Source organism: Oncorhynchus nerka, linkage group LG17 (assembly GCF_034236695.1).
Source record: "Oncorhynchus nerka isolate Pitt River linkage group LG17, Oner_Uvic_2.0, whole genome shotgun sequence".
NCBI classification, from domain to species: Eukaryota; Metazoa; Chordata; class Actinopteri; order Salmoniformes; family Salmonidae; genus Oncorhynchus; species Oncorhynchus nerka.
This window is the reverse complement of record NC_088412.1, coordinates 48,244,722-48,266,812: the sequence shown is the minus strand read 5'-3', so window position 1 is coordinate 48,266,812 and position 22,091 is coordinate 48,244,722. Positions and strand designations below refer to the sequence as shown.

The following is a 22,091-nucleotide window of genomic DNA, read 5'->3' as shown; positions in this document are numbered from 1 at the left end:
TTTTATAACAGTGCTTACCTTAGCTCCAGACTTCATTTAACTCAATGAGAGGTATAATACGAGTGTTCCTGAGGGTTCCTGTTTGTGCGAGGAAAGGTTTAGGGAACCTGACAAAAGCAGGCAAAAGCAGGATCTGGCAAAACTTGGCACACCTGGCAAAGTCATCAAACATGCATAAGAAAGACTCTGGCTTTCTCTAATGGACAGCCATCATACGCCTTCTCCTGGGAACAGAACAGACCTGTAACCTTTTGTGTGTGTGTGTGTTGTGTGTGTGTGTGTGTGTGTGTGTGTGTGTGTGTGTGTGTTTGTGGGCATTCTTGCATGCATGCAGGTGTACCTGTGTGTGTGTGTATGTGCATGTCCATGTGTCTCTCTCTACTCCCTATTGCAGGGTTTCCCAAACTCGGTCCTGGGGCCCCCCCTGGGTGCACACAAAAAAACAAAACGGGCATCCATGTTTTTTTTTTGAGGGGGGGGGGGGGTTAACCCTGCCCTATTACATAACAGTCTTACATTGTTCATACCACTTTAGCCATACATTTAGACTAGGCTTACCGAATGCCAAAGCAAACACTACTCCTGAGCTTAGCTTGAAATAACACAGGGCCTCTCATTGCGATAATGTCAGGCATCACGGATAAATAGTCTGACAATGGAGCTTCACAATGGGACTTTCACTTAAAAGCCCGACTGTTAACACTTTTCTATACAGCCAAACATACATTGTGTGAAGGAAGCCTGCAGGTTCACAGGCCTTTTTACTTACGCACACACGAACACACACCCATCACCACACGCACGCACAGAGACCTTTTAATGTTGGAAGTGGGATCGATTAGGAAGCCACGTCATGCTTACAGACAGCTCCAAAATGATTGGCACCCTTGATAAAGATGAGAAAAAAAGACTGTATTAAATAAATCATTCAATAGTGAGCTACAAACAATATTATTTTAGATGAATACAATTGCTCAGAGAAATAGATTTTGTTTAACAAGTAATATTTTTCCTTTTCAAAAAGATAGGTGTCAAAAAATGGATGGCATCCCGAAAGATTCTTATCAATTAAATCAAACAAAATTAAATCTGCATAAACATTCTACTTAATTTTTTATTTTTTTCTCCATGGCTTCCTGTTTCACTGAGGTATAAAAACGAGGTAACACGCATTTAAAATCCCTTTGTCATCCCTCACCATTGGAAAAGGCAAAGAGCTCGAAGAGGCAAACGGTTGTTGACCTTCATTAATCATGCAATGAGGTACAAAACTATTGCTACAAAATGAAATATACCACCTACCACTCAAATCTGAGGGCCAAAGTTAAATATTACTTTTCGATTTTTGATTTATTTAAACAGGGAGTCACTATTGAGACCAGGGAGCCTTGCACATACAATTCATGGACAAATCAAAATCCGATGCAAATCAAATCAGTGCAAAAACAAACTCAAATAGAATACAATACAACAAACAATCAAGAACAACAGCCACATGTTTCAGCTAATAGTTCCCCAATCAATAGTTTTAATTGCCCAGGAGGCATTAGAGCAGTGTATTTTGAAGTAAGTTCCAGCAATCAGGTACATTAAAACTAAAAGCAGATTTACCTAATTCCAGAACTAATTATAGAACTTCGGGTCAAGTCTCCAAATCTACACTTAGATGCCATCTCCACGCCAATGGGCTCTTTGGAAGGGTTGCCAGAAAATATTCTATTGAGAGCAATCGACAAATGTAAAAAAGCCTGGAGTTGGGGGCGGAGCTAGCATGTTGGAGTGAACGGCTGTGCGTGAGAGGCTCCTGCAACTTTTTTGCGAAATAATCTAATTTAACTTTATGGCACTTTTTACAACAAACGTTTCTTTCTAATACAAGATTGTAACTTTTTATATGAAAATGCCGAGTAATAAGCGACCAAAGGACAATAAATCCACAGCGGAGGCCTACTCCCCACTAAACAACGAGACAGACATGGCGGGAGGCACATGCAACAACGTGACACTTACAGAACTTACCCGGGCTTTGGGGGAGCTACGTGTTGCTATAGCTGAGGATCTTAAGGCCACTATTGCTGAGCTGGACACCAAAATCGAGAGCGTCATTCGAACGGTCGCTTCGCATGGCCAGAGTATTGTGGACCTTGAGAAAGCTTCTGAATTCAACGCTGGTAGGATTGACGAGTTAGAGAAGCTATGCACGTCATTGCAGGATACTGTGCAGAGGCTTTCTGTGAAAGTGGTGGACCTGGAGGGCCGATCCAGACGTAATAACCTTCGCGTTGTTGGTCTGGCAGAGGGGATAGAGGCGGGCTCTCGCCCTACCGACTTCTTCGCCAAGCTATTGAAGGATGCAATGGGATCGGATGTTTTGGATTCGGATCCCCAGCTGGACCGCGCACATCGCTCCCTTGTCCCAGTGCCTGGGACACTGAAGGCTTATCTGAGAGGCTATATCATCTCCTTTCAGGCTGCCAGGAGTAGGCAAAACAGAGGAAAACTGGAAGAACTAGAGGGACAAATTCACTTACTGGATAGGGAGAATGCTAGCCACCCATCTATGGAGAAACATAAAATAATTACCTCTTTAAAATTTGAATATAATCAGATTCTCTCAGCTAAAATTGCTAAATCTTTTCTCTATGCCAAGCAAAAATATTTTGAGTTTGGTGACAAACCACACAAATTACTCGCCAGACAACTTCGAAAAAATGTGAGTGACCGAATGATTCACAGGGTTAAATCTGCATCTGGGGAATTACTCTCTTCCCCCAAAGACATCAATGACAGATTCCGGCAGTTTTATGAGACTCTATATACATCTAAAGCGGATCCTAACCCCTTAATTATGCAAACATTTTTGGAGGACTGTAATCTTCCTGCCCTGAACCAGGAAGATTCTAACTTCCTGAATAAGGAAATATCTCTTGATGAAATCCAAGAAACAATTAAATCTCTAAAGAGTGGCAAGACCCCGGGCCCAGATGGATACCCTTGTGAATTCTATAAAACATTCAGCAACATGCTCTCCCCCTATCTGCATAAAATGTTGATTCAGGCCAATGAGGATGGAGCTCTCCCTTCTACTTTGGACGAAGCGTTCATTACAGTTATACATAAGAAGGGTAAAGATCCAGAAGAGGTAGGGTCATACAGACCAATATCTCTCCTTAATACAGACCAAAAGATTTTAGCAAAAACTCTGGCTAACAGGCTTAGCACTTTAATTGGCAAATTGGTCCATTCGGATCAGACCGGCTTTATCCCTAACAGAAACTCATGCTTCAATCTCAGGCACCTCTTCAATATTATTTATTCTCAGAGGTTACCCAACGTGGACCTTGCCGTCATATCTCTTGACGCCGAAAAGGCCTTTGACCAAGTTGAGTGGCCCTATCTATTCAAGGTCCTACAGAAATGTAATATTGGAGATAGGTTCATAAATTGGATCCAGCTTTTATATAGGAACCCCTGTGCCAGAATACTCACTAACCAATCATTGTCGCCCCGATTTAACCTCAACAGGGGGACAAGGCAGGGTTGTGCGCTGTCGCCTATGCTCTTCGCCCTAATTATCGAACCGCTCGCTCAGACGATTAGATCTCATGCAGCAATACACGGCTATAATACTAAAGATACTCTAAATAAGATCTCCCTATACGCAGATGACATCCTCCTCTATGTAACAGAACCCCAGGCTAGTATCCCAGCTATTCTTGATGTGATCAATTTGTTTGGTACCTTCTTGGGATACAGAATAAATTGGAACAAGAGTGAATTAATGCCCATACGGTCGAAAAATACCTCCTGGCTAGAACATCTCCCATTTAAGTTATCTTCAGAAAAATTTACCTACCTAGGAATTGTAGTTACCAAACAATACTCCTTACTATTTAAAGAGAATTTCCCCTCTCTGATACAAAAACTCAAAGCAAACATACTATTTTGGAGAACTCTCCCAATTTCTCTGCTCGGAAGAATTAATGCCATTAAAATGGTCTTCCTCCCACAACTGCTCTACCTATATCAGAACATCCCAGTATTCATACCTAAATCCTTTCATAAACAACTGGACTCAATTATCAATCCTTTCATCTGGGATTATAAAACACACAGGATAGGTAAAAAAACACCTCTGTAAATCCAAGATGGAAGGAGGATTGTCTCTCCCAAATTTTGTATATTTTATTACTGGGCCGCTAACCTCCGCATTGTTACGTTTCTGTTGGATGACGTACTCCCGGCATCCAGCTGGCTTAGTATGGAGCGTGAGGAGTGTCACCCCTTCTCTATTGGCGCTGTGATTTTGTCGCCTGTCAATCTGGAGATGTCACTTTATTGTAACAATCCTATAATACACAGCACAGTCCAAATCTGGAAGCCAATTAAAGTCCACTTTGAGCTCAGACCAATGTCATTCATGCTCCCTGTCGCCAGAAATCCCTCCTTTGCCCCTTCTAACCTTGATAACACCTTTGAGCGATGGGGAGAGTTGGGGATAAGTACCATAGGGGATTTATACATAGAAGGGACCTTTGCTTCCTTTGAGCTGCTGAGGGAAACTTATAATCTTCCCAGAAGTCATTTTTTCAGATACCTACAAATTAGAGACTACGTTAGAAAACACCTCCCAACATTTGGGAATGCTAAACCTTCCATGTTTGACGGATGCATAAAAATATGCCCCACCTCAGATAAACTGATATTGCGTCTATATGATGCTTTTCAATCTGCACACCTTCTACTGATGCCATCAAGGCAAAATGGGAGGAAGAACTAGGGACTGACATCTCAGTGGCAGACTGGGAAGAGAGCTTGGAGTATATCCACACATGCTCCATTAATTCCAGACATCGTCTCATACAATTCAAGGTATTACGCAGATTACACTATTCCAAAACTAAACTGCATAGGATATTTCCTGACACATCCCCTACATGTGATAAATGTCAGGCTACGCAGGGTACACTACTCCACTGCTTTGCCCTATGCTCTAGCTTGCATGGTGAATTGGCAAACACTGTACACTTAGAAAGAATTAGATATATTCTGAACAATAAATTAGCAACATTTGATCAAATCTGGCAGCCTTTCCTCTCCTACTTGGACGAGTCGGCGCTGTGAATTTGTACTTATTAACGCACTCTCAATTGTAATATTTTAATCTACCTTTGGGCAGCGTGTGCTGGCCCTACCACCCGAGCAGTTGGGAGGGGGGGGGGAGGGGGACATGTTTTGTTTTGTATTATTTGTTCTGCACCCAGAACTCTGGGTCTTGTTGTTCCTGTATGCTCTTTTATGTTTAGATAAGAATTGTATACCTGTCATGTATACCTATACACCATTCTGTGTGTGTTTAATAAAAATATTTGAAACATAAAAAAGCCTGGAGTTTGATAAACAGCATTGGCCGGGATTGGAACCGGTGTCAGAAAATAGAGGTCTTTGGCCACGCACACCAGTGGTGGGTTTGGCGTCGAAAGAAGGATGCGTGTGCAGAGAATAACCTCATACCACCTATAAAATATGCTGGTGGAGAGGCTGTTTTTCTTCCACTGGTCAATAGCACCATGAACTCCACCAAGTACCAGGTCATTTTAGCCCAAAACCTGGTTCCCTCTGCCAGGAAACAGAAACTTGGCAGCAAGTGGATTTTTCCAGCAAGACAATAACCCCACACTTCAACATCCACAAAGAAACGGCTAATTGACCACAAAATCATTATTTTGCCATCTCAGTCTCTGGACCAACTTTGAAAACCTGTGGTTTGAATTGAAGAGGGCAGTTCATATGCGCAGACAAAGGATATCAAGGATCTGGAAAGATTCGGCATGCCCTCGGATCCCTCCCAATATTTCTCAAATCTCAGAAAACATTTCAAAAAGGCTCAGTACCATATTCTTTGCAAAGGGAGGTTGCTGAACACAGGGATGAGTACAGAGAACAGGGATGAGTACAGAGAACAGGGATGAGTACAGAGAACAGGGATGAGTACAGAGAACAGGGATGAGTACAGAGAACAGGGATGAGTACAGAGAACAGGGATGAGTACAGAGAACAGGGATGAGTACAGAGAACAGGGATGAGTACAGAGAACAGGGATGAGTACAGAGAACAGGGATGAGTACAGAGAACAGGGATGAGTACAGAGAACAGGGATGAGTACAGAGAACAGGGATGAGTACAGAGAACAGGGATGCCAATACTTTTGACGGCTATCTTTTTTGAATAGATTGTTTTGTATTACACGTTAAACAAAATCTCTTTCATAATGTAACAAAAATAAAATATTGGAGCATACAATATAGCTCAGTATTTGTATTATTTTGGACCTGACTGTATGTGTTTCCACTATCCATCGTCCAGTCAACACAGGCAGAGGAAAACATTTCCTCTGTGATTCCAGAACTATGACAGAGTAACAGAGGCCTCTGTTATGCATGACCATCACAGCAACAGAACAGCAACATTCCTCCGGTGAGAAATGCACAGGAATCGAGGAAGCCGGCAGACATCCCCAACCTGTTCTGATAGTCATCCGTGATTAGTGACAATCGCTCTCCTCTATCTCTCTCCTCTATCTGTCCATCATCACGGCCACCGTGAGAAACGGCACTTGGGTTTTTCCAATTCCCTGCATGGCCTGCCGCTGCGGTGTGCGCTACATGGCGCGTGTCACTTAGTGTGCCGATGGGAAGTTATGACAACAGTCCTCACTGTGATAAGAACAAGAGGTACTGATAACCTTATGGAGTCTGTGTGTGGTTATTTCCATTCTCTACTGTACAAGATATAGTATACAGTCTCGTGGATTTTTCCATTCTCCCCCGTGCTGTACAACATACACAACAATAACAGAACAGATGATGAGGCCCTGTCCCTAACACTTATCACGGCTCGTGCCATGACATTGCGTGAACTGCGAGTGTGCAGACCAGTGTGTGTGTGTGTGTGTGTGTTTCTACCAGCGCCTACGTGTTTGTGCGGTGTGGGCATAGAGACAATGGCCCTTTGTCTGACTGCATCCTATTTTTCCCCCAGTCCGCTGAGTGTGCAAACACAGTGGCAACACACACACACACAGCCTCCCTGCCTGCCAGACACAAAAACACCTCCTGGGTTATGTCAGTCTGTCCAGCGCATTCCTTTACGGCAGGGACAACAGGCCAATAACAGGATCAATCTGCTCCCCTCTTCCTGCCCTCCGTTTCCTCTCCTCCGCCGGCCCGTAAAGAGAGGGGGAGCAGAGAGAGGGAGGATGGGACAGGAATCACTCTTTCCCTCTGTCTCATTGTCTCCAGGGCGAGACAGAAAAAGCCAGGGGTGGGTGTAGAGTTACATCACCCACTGTCATAGAGGGGATGGGGGGGGGGGGGGGGGGGGTACAGGTGGAACAGGGAATTCAACCTCTCAGAGTATGGGAAGAAAAGAGGATCTGGAATGGGATAGAGGTGAGGGAGTCAGAGTGCAAATTAAGGGGGGCCCAGGGGGTTGTTGTCAGACATGAACCCCTCTAAATGCACTGGTCATCCTGGGACAGTCCTGTATTTCAGCCCCTTTTCAGGTGTCCCAATTTTTCTTTTTGCAAAAAAGGTAATTTTGTCAGCAAGACGCATGAATGAATTTAATAACTTCTTACAAGAGTGTAGACCCAATGACAATCACCCAATTTCATTACATTTGGTTTCGTAACAGGTGTTTCTTTCCATTCATCAAATGACTCGAGTGCACAGTGCACTTTTTGGATGATGGCAATTATTCGCAGGTAGCCTACTGTTTGAAGTGATTTGTTCGACAATAAGATGAAAAACATCATGACTGGTTGTATTCATGCCAAATTCAAAAGTTATACTTTTTTTGTTGTTGAAATACCATTAAATGACATGTTTTTACGAGGCCCATCCCAAAATGTTGTGCACACATACCGTACTATAGGTCCTGTGGAGAAAAAAACCCATCACCGTATAATTCGCTCTCGAGGGAGTGATGTCATAGAGGGCGGTGTCATGTTCCTGGTGGCTTCATGCAGAGTAGCTCTTTAAGGAATACCTAGGATAGGATAAAGTAATCCTTCTCCCCCCTCCCCCCCCCCCCTTAAAAGACCTAGATGCACTATTGTAAAGTGGCTGTTCCACTGGATGTCATAAGGTGAAAGCACCAATTTGTAAGTCGCTCTGGATAAGAGCGTCTGCTAAATGACTTAAATGTAAATGTTAAATGTAGCTATGCAGAAGGTAACCGACAACACAGTCATTCAGCTACAATAGGTGGATGTCTCATCCACCAGCTTTGTGTCTAGATATGACCTAAGCTGACCTAAGCAAGTGAGGAAAAATGTATTATTGGAGGATTGGCTGAGTGCAGTCTTTCTATCTAATCATTCACAATGAGCTCAATGAAGGTAAAACATCTCCAATCAAAATGTCCAACCCTTCAGCACTGCAGTCAATTACTCCTGCTGCCAGCAGCCTGCTAGTGATGATGCTCTCTGACGAGACTTTGAACTAAAACTACTGATAGGAAAACGCATCAAGTATCAGACTGACAGAGCACGACCCTGGATGGATTTACTCAATAGGTAGAGTAATCTGCTTATTACACACACACACACTCAGGACCTGATGAGCCCTCCCTCTCCAGATACTGGAAGTGCTGGTCTGTCCATCTGTGCTGACAGGAAGTCAACAAAAGCCACATGCAGGCGGGCTGACGTCAATCAGGGCCCCGCACCACTGTCACACAGGAACACCTCCCTTCCCACAGCAACACACCCACACCCGCTCATATACACACACCCGCTTGAACACACACACTCTGATACACAAACACACTAGTGCAGGACTCCACTCTAAACACACAAAAACACCTATACACTGTGCATTTGCACATACAGAAATGCAAATGTAGGCCTACTCATATGGATGCACATGCACTCTCTCTCACACACACACACAAACACACACACACACAAAAAACACACACACACACACACACACACAAAAACACGTACACACTGCGCATTGCACATACAGAAATGCAAATGTAGGCCTTCTCATATGGATGCACATGCACTCTCCCTCACACACACACACACACACACACACACGTACACACTGCGCATTGCACATACAGAAATGCAAATGTAGGCCTTCTCATATGGACGCACATGCACTCTCCCTCACACACACACACACACACACACACACACACACACACAAACACGTACACACTGCGCATTGCACATACAGAAATGCAAATGTAGGCCTACTCATATGGACGCACATGCACTCTCACATCACGCACTTGCTCTTCTCTATTTCGATCTGCATTCTCTTTCTCTGGGAACTAGGCACAGTAGTCAAACCTCTTCAAAATGAGACAGATGCAATAAAAGGGCGTACTTCTGTAATACAGGTTAACCAGAATGATGAAGTCAATGTTATTAATCCCGTAAATCGACCGGGCCAACAATAAAGTGGACTCCTCTGTCCTTGCATTCCTTGTATTGTAAGTCCAATGACTGGAAGTGTTTAGGATAACACACAGTGAGAGGAATGAGAGGCATGAAAGTAAGCTCCCTGTGTTATGACTGTCTATGGCAGGAGACTCAATGGCATCCCAGACTCCTTCATTGTGACGCTAACCACTAACGAAATCTCACACTTATCCTGCTATGTTTAATCAACATTTCGGAGAGCCCCTCTATCTCTCTTGTCTCACCATTCAAGTGTGTGTGTGTGTGTGTGTGTGTGACAAAAAGGCCTTGTTGTTATGGCAGCCTGTGCTACTCACACTATCACCCATATACACAGCTTGATAGCTAGTGACGTAGTGTAGGCTGAGAGCATTAAGCTCAAGGACACAGTAAGGAGTTCCCAATCACGCACACATCATTGTCTCAACTCCCTAATAATGGGTCCAGTACATTTCTAATGAGCAAGATTCACATTGTTGTATTTTCAGTGAGAAGATAAAGACATTGGGATAGAGTGGTGAGAGGTTTTCTGAAACTTCCCATCAGAGCAGTGATAAATACAGACTAAATAAAGGCTGGGGCTGGGGAGGGGGATGTATCTGAACCGACGACAGGGAGGGACAGGGTCGGGGGTGAGGTCTCAGGGTCTCAAGAAATCAAGAGAAGAGAGAGGGAAAGAAGGAGAAAGAGAGAGAGAAAGATCGGAGAGATGAGAGACCAGAAGAACAGTCGTGACATTGAGACTTTGAGGCTGATTCAAACAACAGTCAGTGAGTCAGTGGCAAACAGATGGACAGACAAACCAATATCACTTTTTTTGTGGACAGAAGAGGCATTGTAGGAGAGAGCAGTGCATTGTGGTCTTACCTGGCAAACAGACTCTGGTGATGGGAGGCTGAGTGGCCACAGGGGACCTCCTGAGGAAAGAGGGAAAAAAATGCAATAACATTATCAGTATGGGTATGAAGTAAATGTTGATAGGCCTACATCAGATCGTTACATTGTGTAATGGCCAACCACATCTGCTAAGCCAACATCGGTTAAGTGCCTCTATGTGAGGACAAACAGAGGAAGACAGACAGAGGAGCATAAGAATGTCTGTGAGGATGAAAAAAGAAACACTGAAAGAAAGCGATTGAGAGAAAATGATACAGAGCGAGAGAGATAGAGAGCAGACAGGTGATTAGAAACAGAGAGAATGAGAGACCGAGAGAGAATGAGATTGAAAAAGGGACCAGGTAAATGAGGAATAAAATGTGAATTGCATTCGACCTTTTCATTCAGCAAGCTCAAAGCCCATCTGCCTGACCCACACTGAGTGTGTGTGTGTGTATGAGCGTGTGTGTGCCTGCAATTGTGTGTTTACCTACGTGTGTGAAGTGTGTCTGCGAGAGTATGTGTGTGTGAGTGCGCGCGTGTGTGAAAAGGAGAGAGCGAGAGAGAGTGTGAGAGAGAGAGAGATTAATGTAGGTCATGGAGGCTTTGGGTTTTCGATGAGGCAGGCTATTCAACACAAGCGTTTTAATAGGAGAGCTTGCGTTCCAGTATCTTGCAGCGCGCTAGAGACAGACCCGACAATAACAGGGTGATATCTAGGGTGCAGGAGGAAGGATGCCCTACACTAAATCTACAGCGTGCTAGAGACAGACCCGACAATAACAGGGTGATATCTAGGGTGCAGGAGGAAGGATGCCCTACACTAAATCTACAGCGTGCTAGAGACAGACCCGACAATAACAGGGTGATATCTAGGGTGCAGGAGGAAGGATGCCCTACACTAAATCTACAGCGTGCTAGAGACAGACCCGACAATAACAGGGTGATATCTAGGGTGCAGGAGGAAGGATGCTCTACACTAAATCTACAGCGTGCTAGAGACAGACCCGACAATAACAGGGTGATATCTAGGGTGCAGGAGGAAGGATGCCCTACACTAAATCTTTCCGACTAAAGCTTTTACACCCCAGTTCCGAGTGGAGTCATTCTAGAGAAGGATGTTACTGTATGTACTCCCTAGTAAGTGACTCACGCATAGCCTGTCATGTGCGCATTACGTTTCAGACGTACCAGACAGACTAACGGCAGATATGACACGCACCACCTAATCACTCACATAATGACAGTCCACATCAGGTCAAATTCAATGTTGATGTACATTAAGTATAAACGTCCACAAATGAATTTGAGTAAATGAGATTTGAGTATTTTGTTTTGAAGCTGATGTGTTGATTAGAACCAATATTCTCTGTGTCGGTGGTAATAGGGTTGTTTTTGTACGTTTTTCAAACCATCCCACAGCTAAACCCGCTTGACAAAAGACTGCAAACAGATTGTCCCGTTTTCACGAGGAAAAATATAAAACCTAGCGGTTTACATTCTGTGGTGCAAGCGTACCATCTCTCTCCTCTCTCCCCGGCGTTATTATTAAACTTAGTTGAGAAAAACACAAGGGAGAGAAGGAATCCGAGGTCTCATTGGAACCTGGCAGAATAATAAGACGTTCTAAGTTGCGTGTTCTAAGATCACTTGTTCTGCCTGAGGATGAACGACGTGTGGAACAGTGAAAATGTTCCCATGCAGCGAGACGGTTCCCGTGTTCTGCCTGAGGATGAACGACATGTGGAACTGTGAAAATGTTCCCATGCAGCGAGACGGTTTTCAGTGTTCTGCCTGAGGATGAACGACATGTGGAACTGTGAAAATGTTCCCACGCAGCGAGACGGTTTTCAGTGTTCTGCCTGAGGATGAACGACGTGTGGAACAGTGAAAAGGTTCCCACGCAGCGAGACGGTTCCAGTGAGACAGGTAGGCAGTGAGATCAGGAGTGGGTTGCAGGGCTGCCCAATCCAGTTCAACTGTAGACATCATCTATCAGACCCTTCATCTCTAAACCCTTCTCCAACACCACAACCCCTCAATATTATGACTATACTGCTACCTACTGTACTGGTGGGATGAGTTTCGGTGTTGAATGAAAATGGCTGAATGAATGTTAGTATGGGAATACAGCTTGCACTCTTTGTTGCAGGGATCATAATGCTTGTGTTTATTAACGGACACTTTTAATATTCTGGATAATAAAAGTATTATCAGAGTTTTCGGTGAGGCCATGTCATCATTATAGCATAGTTAATGTGCAATGTTTTAGCTTAACATTTGTGTGGAATCCGTTGATGCGTTGGATACCAGATAACGTTAAAAGCAAACATTGCTTGGTAGGCGGGGGGCGAAGGACACTGCGTACAGGTGTCCTAGCCAGCTACTTCACTCGCCGTAACGTTAACTGCAGTGTTGCCAACTCCTCAGTAAGGAAAGTAGCTATTGGCTGTCCGAAAAGTCGCTAAATGACGTCATCACCTAATTTGCATAACTGGCCATGTGCATGTAATTGTGATGGACGCTGTAGGAGAGAGGAATAACATCATGGGAGAGACAAAAAAGTAAGTAAAAAAGACCCTAAATATGTTTAGAACTACAAATGAGCAAGCTGCAGAGAGTGGCACACACAGTGATTAACCTCTTGAACCTCTGGGGGCAGTATTTCATTTTTGGATGAAAAACGTTCCCGTTTTAAACAAGATATTTTGTCACGAAAAGATGCTCGACTATGCATATAATTGACAGCTTTGGAAAGAAAACACTCTGACGTTTCCAAAACTGCAAAGATATTGTCTGTGAGTGCCACAGAACTAATGCTACAGGCGAAACCAAGATTAAATTTCATACAGGAAGTGAGCCAGATTTTGGAGGCGCTGTGTTCCAATGTCTCCTTATATGGCTGTGAATGCGCAAGGAGAGAGCCTACATTTTCTGTCGTTTCCCCAAGGTGTTTGCAGCATTGTGACGTATTTGTAGGCATATCATTGTAAAATTGACCATAAGAGACTACATTTACCAGGTGTCCGCTCGGTGTCCTCCGTTGAAACTATTGCGTAATCTCCAGGTGCGTGCATTTTTCCATTTTGAACAGAGGAGAAACCAAACTGCAACGAGTGATTTATCATCGAATAGATATGTGAAAAACACCCTGAGGATTGATTCTAAACGTTTGCCAGTTTTCTGTCGATATTATGGAGTTAATTTGGAAAAAAGTTTGAGCTGTAATGACTGAATTTTCGGGGGGTTTTCTTAGCCAAACTTGATGAACAAAACGGAGCGATTTCTCCTACACAAATAATATTTTTGAAAAAACTGAACATTTGCTATCTAACTGAGAGTCTCCTCATTGAAAACATCCAAAGTTCTTCAAAGGTAAATTATTTTATTTGAATGCTTTTCTTGTTTTTGTGAAAATGTTGCCTGCTGAATGCTAGGCTTAATGCTATGCTAGCTATCAATGCTCTTACACAAATGCTTGTGTAGCTATGGTTGAAAAGCATTTTTTGAACCTGGTGTAGAGGTCCTGGATGGCAGGCAGCTTTGCCCCAGTGATGTACTGGGCCGTACGCACTACCCTCTGAAGTGCCTTGCGGTTGGAGGCTGAGCAATTGCAGTACCTGGCAGTGATGCAACCGGTCAGGATGCTCTCGATGTTGCAGCTGTAGAAACTTTTGAGGATCTCAGACCCATGCCAAATCTGTTTAGTTTCCTGAGGGGGAATCGGCTTTGTCGTGCCTTCTTCACGACTGTCTTGGTGTGTTTGGACCATTCTAGTTTGTTGGTGATGTGGACACCAAGGAATTTGAAGCTCTCAACCTGCTCCACTACAGCCCTGTCGATGAGAATGGGGACGTGCTCAGTGCTCCTTTTCCTGTAGTCCACAATCATCTCCTTAGTCTTGGTTATGTTGAGGGATAGGTTGTTATTCTGACACCACCCGGCCAGGTCTCTGACCTCCTCCCTATAGGCTGTCTCGTCGTTGTCGGTGATCAGGCCTATCACTGTTGTGTCGTCAGCAAACTTAATGATGGTGTTGGAGTCGTGCCTGGCCATGCCTGGTGGGTGAACAGGGAGTACAGGAGGGGACTGAGCACGCACCCCTGGGGAGCTCCAGTGTTGAGGATCAGCGTGGCAGTTGTGTTGCTACCTACTCTCACCACCTGGGGGGGGCGGCCCGTCAGGAAGTCCAGGATCCAGTTGCAGAGGGAGGTGTTTAGTCCCAGGATCCTTAGCTTAGTGATGAGCTTTGACACTATGGTGTTGAACGCTGAGCTGTAGTCAATGAATAGCATTCTCACATAGGTGTTCCTTTTGTCCAGGTGGGAATGGGCAGTGTGGAGTGCAATAGAGATTGCATCATCTGTGGATTTGTTTGAGCGGTATGCAAATTGGAGTGGGTCTAGGATTTCTGGGATAATGGTGTCAGCACATGCCCGGAGCACACGTCCTGGTAATCCATCTGGCTCCGCTGCCTTGTGAATGTTGACCTGTTTAAAGGTCTTAGTCACGTCGGCTACGGAGAGCGTGATCACACAGTCATCCAGAACAGCTGATGCTCTCATGCATGCCTCAGTGTTGCTTGCCTCGAAGCGAGTATAGAAGTGATTTAGCTTGTCTGGTAGGCTTGTGTCACTGGGCAGCTCGCGGCTGTGCGCTTCCCTTTGTAGTCTGTAATAGTTTGCAAGCCCTACCACATCCAATGAGTATCGGAGCCGGTGTAGTATGATTCAATCTTAGCCCTGACGCTTTGCCTGTTTGATGGTTCGTCGCCTGTAATCCATGGCTTCTGGTTGGGGTATGTACGTACAGTCACTGTGGGGACAATGTCCTCAATGCACTTATTGATAAAGCCAGTGACTGATGTGGTGCATTCCTCAATGTCATCGGAAGAATCCCGGAACATGTTCCAGTCTGTGATAGCAAAACAGTCCTGTAGTTTAGCATCTGCTTCATCTGACCACTTTTTTATAGACCGAGTAACTGGTGCTTCCTGCTTTAATTTTTGCTTGTAAGTAGGAATCGGAGTTGTGGATTTACCAAATGGAGGGCGAGGGAGAGCTTTGAACACGTCTCTGTGTGGAGTACAGGTGATCTAGAATTCTTTTCCCTCTGGTTGCACATTTAACATGTTGATAGAGATTTGGTAGAACTGATTTAAGTCTCCGGCCACTAGGAGCGCCGCCTCTGGGTGAGTGGTTACCTGCTTGCTTATTTCCTTATACAGCTGGCTGAGTGTGGTCTTAGTGCCGGCATCTGTCTGTGATGGTAAATAAACAGCCACGAAAAGTATAGCTGAGAACTCTCTAGTCAAGTAGTGTGGCCTGCAATTTATCACAATATAGAGACTTCCTTAGATTTCGTGCACCAGCTGTTTTTTACAAATATGCACAGACCGCCCCCCCTCGTCTTACTGGAGTGTGCTGTTCTATCCTTCCCGTGCAGCGTGTATCCCACTAGCTGAATATCCATGTCGTCATTCAGCCACGATTCCGTGAAACATAGGATATTACAGTTTTTGATGTCCCGTTGGTAGGATATTCGTGATCGTACCTAGTCTAGTTTATTGTCCAATGATTGCACGTTGGCGAGTAATATTGATGGTAACGGCAGCTTTCCTAGTTGCCTTATGCGGTTCCAGGCGAGGCATCCGGCTCTTCTTCCTCTGCGTCACTTCCTTTTGTGAATAATTGGGATGTCTGCCCTGTGGGGTGTTTGGAGAATATTGTGTGAGTCCTGCTTGCTGTTGCTGTTGTTGTTGTTGTTGACAAAATCTTCGTCTAATCCGAGGTGAGTGATCGCTGTCCTGATATCTAGAAGCTCTTTTCTGCCGTAAGATACGGTTGCAGAAACATTATGTACAAAATAATTTACAAAACCCCCCCCACATAATAGCACAATTGGTTAGGAGACCGCAAAACGGTGGCCATCTCCTCCGGCGCCATATTTAGTAATATTCCATTGTTAGTAATATTCCAAACAGGATGTACCCATGACTAGAACCATTCAACACTGGTCTGACCAATCGGAATCCACGCCTCAAGATTGTTTTGATCACCCGGACTGGGAAATGTTCCTGGAAGCCTCAGAGAATAACATGTATTTATACGCTGACTGGGTGAGTGAGTTCATCAGGAAGTGCATTGGATATGTTGTACCCACTGTGACTATTAAAACCTACCCTAACCAGAAACCGTGGATAGATGGAGGCATTCGCGCAAAAATGAAAGCACTAACCACCACATTCAACCATGGCAAGATGTCGCGGAATATGGCCAAATATAAACAGTGTAGTTATTCCCTCCACAAGGCAATCAAACAAGAGAAATGTCGGTATAGGGATTAAGGAGAGTCGCAATTCAACGGCTCAGACATGAGACGTATGTGGCAGGGTCTACAGGCAATTACGGACTTAGCCACGTCACGGACACCGACGTCTTGCTTCCAGACAAACTAAACACCTTCTTTGCCCACTTTGAGGATAATACAGTGCCAATGACACGGCCAGCTACCAAGGACTGCGGCCCCTCCCTCTTCTTCTCTGTGGCCGACCACATTATCTCCAAAGAGAATTATCTTTGATTATAGTCACAGCCATGTGAATATTTGCCCGCTTTGAGGATAATACAGTGCCACCGACTCTCCCCCCTTTCCTTCTCTGTGGCCGATGTGAGTAAGACATTTAAACATGTTAACCCTCGCAAGGCTGCTGGCCCAGATGGCATGACTAGCCTAGTCCTTAGAGCATGCACAGACCAGCTGTCTGGTGTGTTTACGGACATATTCAATCGCTCCCTATCCCAGTCTGGTGTCCCTACTTCAAGATGGCAATCGTTGTTCCTGTACCAAAGAAGGCAGAGACTGAACTAAATAACTATTGCCCCGTAGCACTCACTTCTGTCATCATGAAGTGCTTTGAGAGACTAGCCAAGGATCAAATCACATCCACCTTACCTGCCACCATAGACCAACATCAGTTTGCATACCACTCCAACATGTCCAGTGACGATGCAATCACCATCACACTGCAGTGCCCTATCCCATCTGGACAAGAGGAATACCTATGTATGAATGCTATTCATAGACTACAGCTCAGCATTCAACACCATAGTACCCTCCAAGCTCATCATTAAGCTTAAGGCCCTGGGTCTCAACCCCGCCCTGTGCAATTGGGTCCTGGACTTTCTGACGGGCCGCCCCCAGGTGGTGAAGGTAGGAAACAACATCTCCACTTCGCTGATCCTCAACACTGGGGCCCACAAACATTAGAGGGAGCACCCCCCTATCAACGGGACAGTAGTGGAGAAGGTGGAAAGTTTTAAGTTCCTTGGCGTACACATCACAGACAAACTGAAATGGTCCACCCACACAGACATTGTGGTGAAGAAGGTGCAACAGCGAGGCTGAAATAATGTGGCTTGTCACCTAAAACCCTCACAAGTTTTTGAAGATGCACAATTGAGAGCATTCTGTCAGGCTGTATCACCACCTGGTACAGCAACTGCACCGCCATCAACCGCAAGGCTCCCCAGAGGGTGGTGCGGTCTGCACAACGCATCACCAGGGGGCAAACGACCAGCCCTACAGCACCCAATGTCACAGGAAGGCCAAAAAGATCATCAAGGACAACAAACACCCTAGCCACTGCCTGTTCACCCCGCTAACATCCAGAAGGTGAGGTCAGTACAAGTGCATCAAAGCTGGGACCGAGAGGCTGAAAAACTGCTTCTATCTCAAGGCCATCAGACTGTTAAATAGCCATCAGTAACACAGAGAGGCTGTTGCCGACATACAGACTCAAATCATTGGCCACTTTAAATAATACCACTTTAATAATGTTTACATATCTTACATTACTCATCTCATATGCATATACTGCATTTTATACCATCTATTGCATCTATTGCTGCTCGTCCATCGCTCATCCATATATTTATATGTACATATTCTTATTCCATCCCTTTACATTTGTGTGTATAAGGTAGTTGTTGTGGAATTGTTAAATTAATTGTTGATATTACTGCACTGTCGGAACTAGAAGCACAAGCATTTCGCTACACTTGCATTAAACATCTGCTAACCATGTGTTTAAAAAAAAATATATATATTTATATTTACATTGTTATGTAAATGAGAGCTGAAAAGTACCCAGGGGCTTGGCCCCAAGTCAGGGCAGGTCTGCCAGAGCCATGGCCCAGTGAGACACAGGTGCCAGTCTACGTAGATGGAAACAGAAAAGTCTGAGTCTTTTGGGTAAAACACCAGGGTAAATCCGCAATTGGAACTCCGAATATATGAGGAGTGGCCAGCCCTTATGGAGAGCAAGCAGGATTTTCTTCCAGACCTATTTTAAAGAGATAGTTCGCCCAAATTACAAATGTACATGCTTGCTTCCTTACCTTGAAATGGACAAGGATAGACTGCAATCTATGCTTTGGTTACCTACTGCCATCAACCACTAATATGAGTATTTCCTGTGCAAAGCATTGGTGTAGTGTTAACATGCCACATAACTCCCCACCTAACTCCCCACTCCCCACCTAAGAACAGGGATCAATCCCTACATCCAACCTTCCCACTGTCTCCCCATCTAATTTCCTTACAGTTTAAATAAAGTGTAAAAACATATATATTCAAAAGCGTATAATAAATATATATTTTTAAATTAGCATACTTTAAATGTAATCTTGTCCAGGGGTTGTGCCAGGGGGCAATAAAATTCACAATAGCAAATCTTACACCAAGTGGTCTTCAAAAATTGCCAGCAGCTGGGTTGAATAGTTGGATACTGTCCTCTTGTGGATGAAGATACAAGCTACAGCACATGTACATTCTTTTCTGTTTTTTATTATTTGACCCTGTTGGTCATCTATGAATGTTTGAACATCTTGAAGAACAATCTGGCCTTAATGGCCTTGTACGCTTATAATCTCCACCCGACACAGCCAGAAGAGGACTGGCCTCTCTCTTGGTTTCTTCCTAGGCTCCTGCCTTTTTAAGGAGTTTTTCCTAGCCACAGTGCTTCTACATATGCATTGCTTGCTGTTTGGGGTTTTATGCTGGGATTCACATCTGCAGATGTGAAAAGAGCTTTATAAATACATTTGATTGATTGATTGTTATCTCAGATCTATGGAAGCCCGTTACTGCCACCAAAATAAAGAAATCTGATTAGGAGGTATGAGATAGTAAGTCGGTATTATGAGATAGTAAGTCATAATTATGAGATAGTATGTCATTATTATGAGATAGTCAGTCTTTATTTGGTAAACAGCTGAGGAATGGGACAGGAGAAATGTAACCACTCTCAAATACATAGATGCAAGGACTGACTATCCATTATAACAAAATGATAGTTTTAACCAGTTTTTACATTTGTTAAGAATCAATGGCTTCATATGAATCATTTAAAAGTACAAAAATGGATATACAAATCCCAGATTGAAAAAATGAAAAGCTGAAATGTCTTGAGTCAATAAGTAGCTGGCAAGTCTGTTTGTTTGGTTACCTCCACATCTACTGTAGCTATCTGGTAAACTTGCTAGCTACTTCAGTGGATGTTGAACACATATCTACCGGCAAATGAACACGTCTAGTAGCAAACGTGTAAAATTATAGCAGTGGGATAAGCGAGATAATCAACTCTATGCGTTCGCTGGAAATAATGCAACTCCGTGGAAGGGTGAGCGCCGCGCTGCTAGGTTAGCACCACGTCATGCATTATTGTCCATAGAACGCATAGCCCCTCATTGATTATCCCTTACATATACCAGTTGATATTGTGGTTAGTGTGGTCTAAATGAATCAGTCAGATCACCAATAAGGCCAGAAGCTTACTTGTTGGATGCACATTGGACATTGGTCAGGACTGTGAAGTTGTTTCTTACACTTCGAAGGCTTGCGAGGACCTGGAGCGAAAGAGAACACATTCATCCATTTTGAATAGCACACAGGACAGTACCGAGTCACTGGGCTGGGTTTCACAAAGTGGTCTGTATGTAGCAGTGCTACAGTACAGAATTGAGGAAAAGGACAGATGTGGTGGGATTAGAATATAATTACCTGAGCAAAAGGCGTTACTATCAAGTCATCACCATGTCTGTAAACACAAACAAAAACAAGCAACACATCGTAAACATAATTAAGAAAGCATTTAGAACTGTACCATGAACACATATCAGGGTGAATAGGCTCCATCAGTCCATTGGTTCAACACCAGGGGCAAGAATGTTAGTTTAAACCACATCTAAGGAGGTAGTCATTATGAAAGTATGTGTCAAGTTAGTTACTGGGCCAAGTCTGTGTGAGTGACGAAAGTCCCAATTCCCTAAACTGTGCCTGTAGTTCAGCCATGGAGACCAAAGAGGCATCTTGCGACCGACCGACTCCACAGCCAAATCACAATCAGATCAGAGCTCAAATGGCCGTTTGCATGATAGGCCCATTGGTACATCAGTGCCAAAATAGGACTTAGTCACATAAAGACGTTAAGCAATAAGAACCAGTTACACTCTGACGTGACTAAATATCCCCAGAATTCACTTAGGTAAAAGAGGAAGTAATGTGCAAGTAAGTAATACTTGTTCAACTGGAATGTAATGTTGTTAGGTCAAACACTGGATGTTCCTTGTTAAAGGACTTTCCACTTCTTTCAACTGCTCTGTTTCTGGAGTAATACGATTTTTCTATCATCGGCTGAATCTGTCATTAGATTTGGTCATTTCGGTTACAAATTAGCCTCTTTTGGAGCACTTTTTCCACTCATCACTATTAGTGGTAGTAGTTTCCGTAGAAACGGGTGTCATGTGATGTACCTCTGTACCAGGGGACATGAATCAAACACATTCAGATCACTTCATGGTGTGTGTGTGTGTGTGTGTGTGTATCTGTATGTGTGTGTGTACATGTATGTGTGGTGCGTGCATGAAAACATACAGTTCAGATGCAATGGATGAGTTGCGGGACATGGACTTGGGCGAGAGGTCGTAGTCGCTGTCTGAGCGGTACAGGAAGGACTCTCTGCGTTGGTTGTGTCCGGGGAAATTGGTGTGTAGAACCAGGCCTGACCCGGGAGAGGCCGAGGGGTCCAACGGACTACAGCTGGCTGAAGGGCCATTCTCCACATCAAAGCTGCAACGCAACACAGAGACAACAATGTTAATAACACAATTACTACATGTTTTCTACTGGTCCTTTGTGGCTCAGTCGGTAGAATAGGGCGATTGCAACACCAAGGGTTGAGGGTTCGATGCTGCAAGTTGCTTTGGATAAAAGTGTCTCCTAAATGGGATTTGTAATACTTTCCACCTACAAGCCAGGTACAGAACAGAAGCCTGAGCGCCTGCCTGTCCTTGTATGTGTCTCCTAAATGGGATTTGTAATACTTTCCACCTTACAGGCCAGGTACAGAACAGAAGCCTGAGCGCCTGCCTGTCCTTGTATGTGTCTCCTAAATGGGATTTGTAATACTTTCCACCTACAAGCCAGGTACAGAACAGAAGCCTGAGCGCCTGCCTGTCCTTGTATGTGTCTCCTAAATGGGATTTGTAATACTTTCCACCTTACAGGCCAGGTACAGAACAGAAGCCTGAGCGCCTGCCTGTCCTTGTATGTGTCTCCTAAATGGGATTTGTAATACTTTCCACCTTACAGGCCAGGTACAGAACAGAAGCCTGAGCGCCTGCCTGTCCTTGTATGTGTCTCCTAAATGGGATTTGTAATACTTTCCACCTACAGGCCA

General features: G+C 44.3%; 1 protein-coding gene across 1 annotated transcript in view; it reads right to left on the bottom strand.

Annotated features, from left to right (window-relative positions):
* The window catches only part of LOC115145347 (3',5'-cyclic-AMP phosphodiesterase 4B-like), a 111,370-nt gene that overhangs the window by 66,746 nt on the left and 22,533 nt on the right, over nucleotides 1-22,091 (bottom strand). Inside the window, exons 2-5 of the mRNA XM_065003207.1 lie at nucleotides 21,287-21,481; nucleotides 20,414-20,450; nucleotides 20,189-20,259; nucleotides 10,343-10,392 (exon numbers count right to left, since the gene is read on the bottom strand). Of these exons, the coding sequence (XP_064859279.1) occupies nucleotides 10,343-10,392; nucleotides 20,189-20,259; nucleotides 20,414-20,450; nucleotides 21,287-21,481 (353 nt within the window). The remainder of the gene's footprint in view (nucleotides 1-10,342; nucleotides 10,393-20,188; nucleotides 20,260-20,413; nucleotides 20,451-21,286; nucleotides 21,482-22,091) is intronic.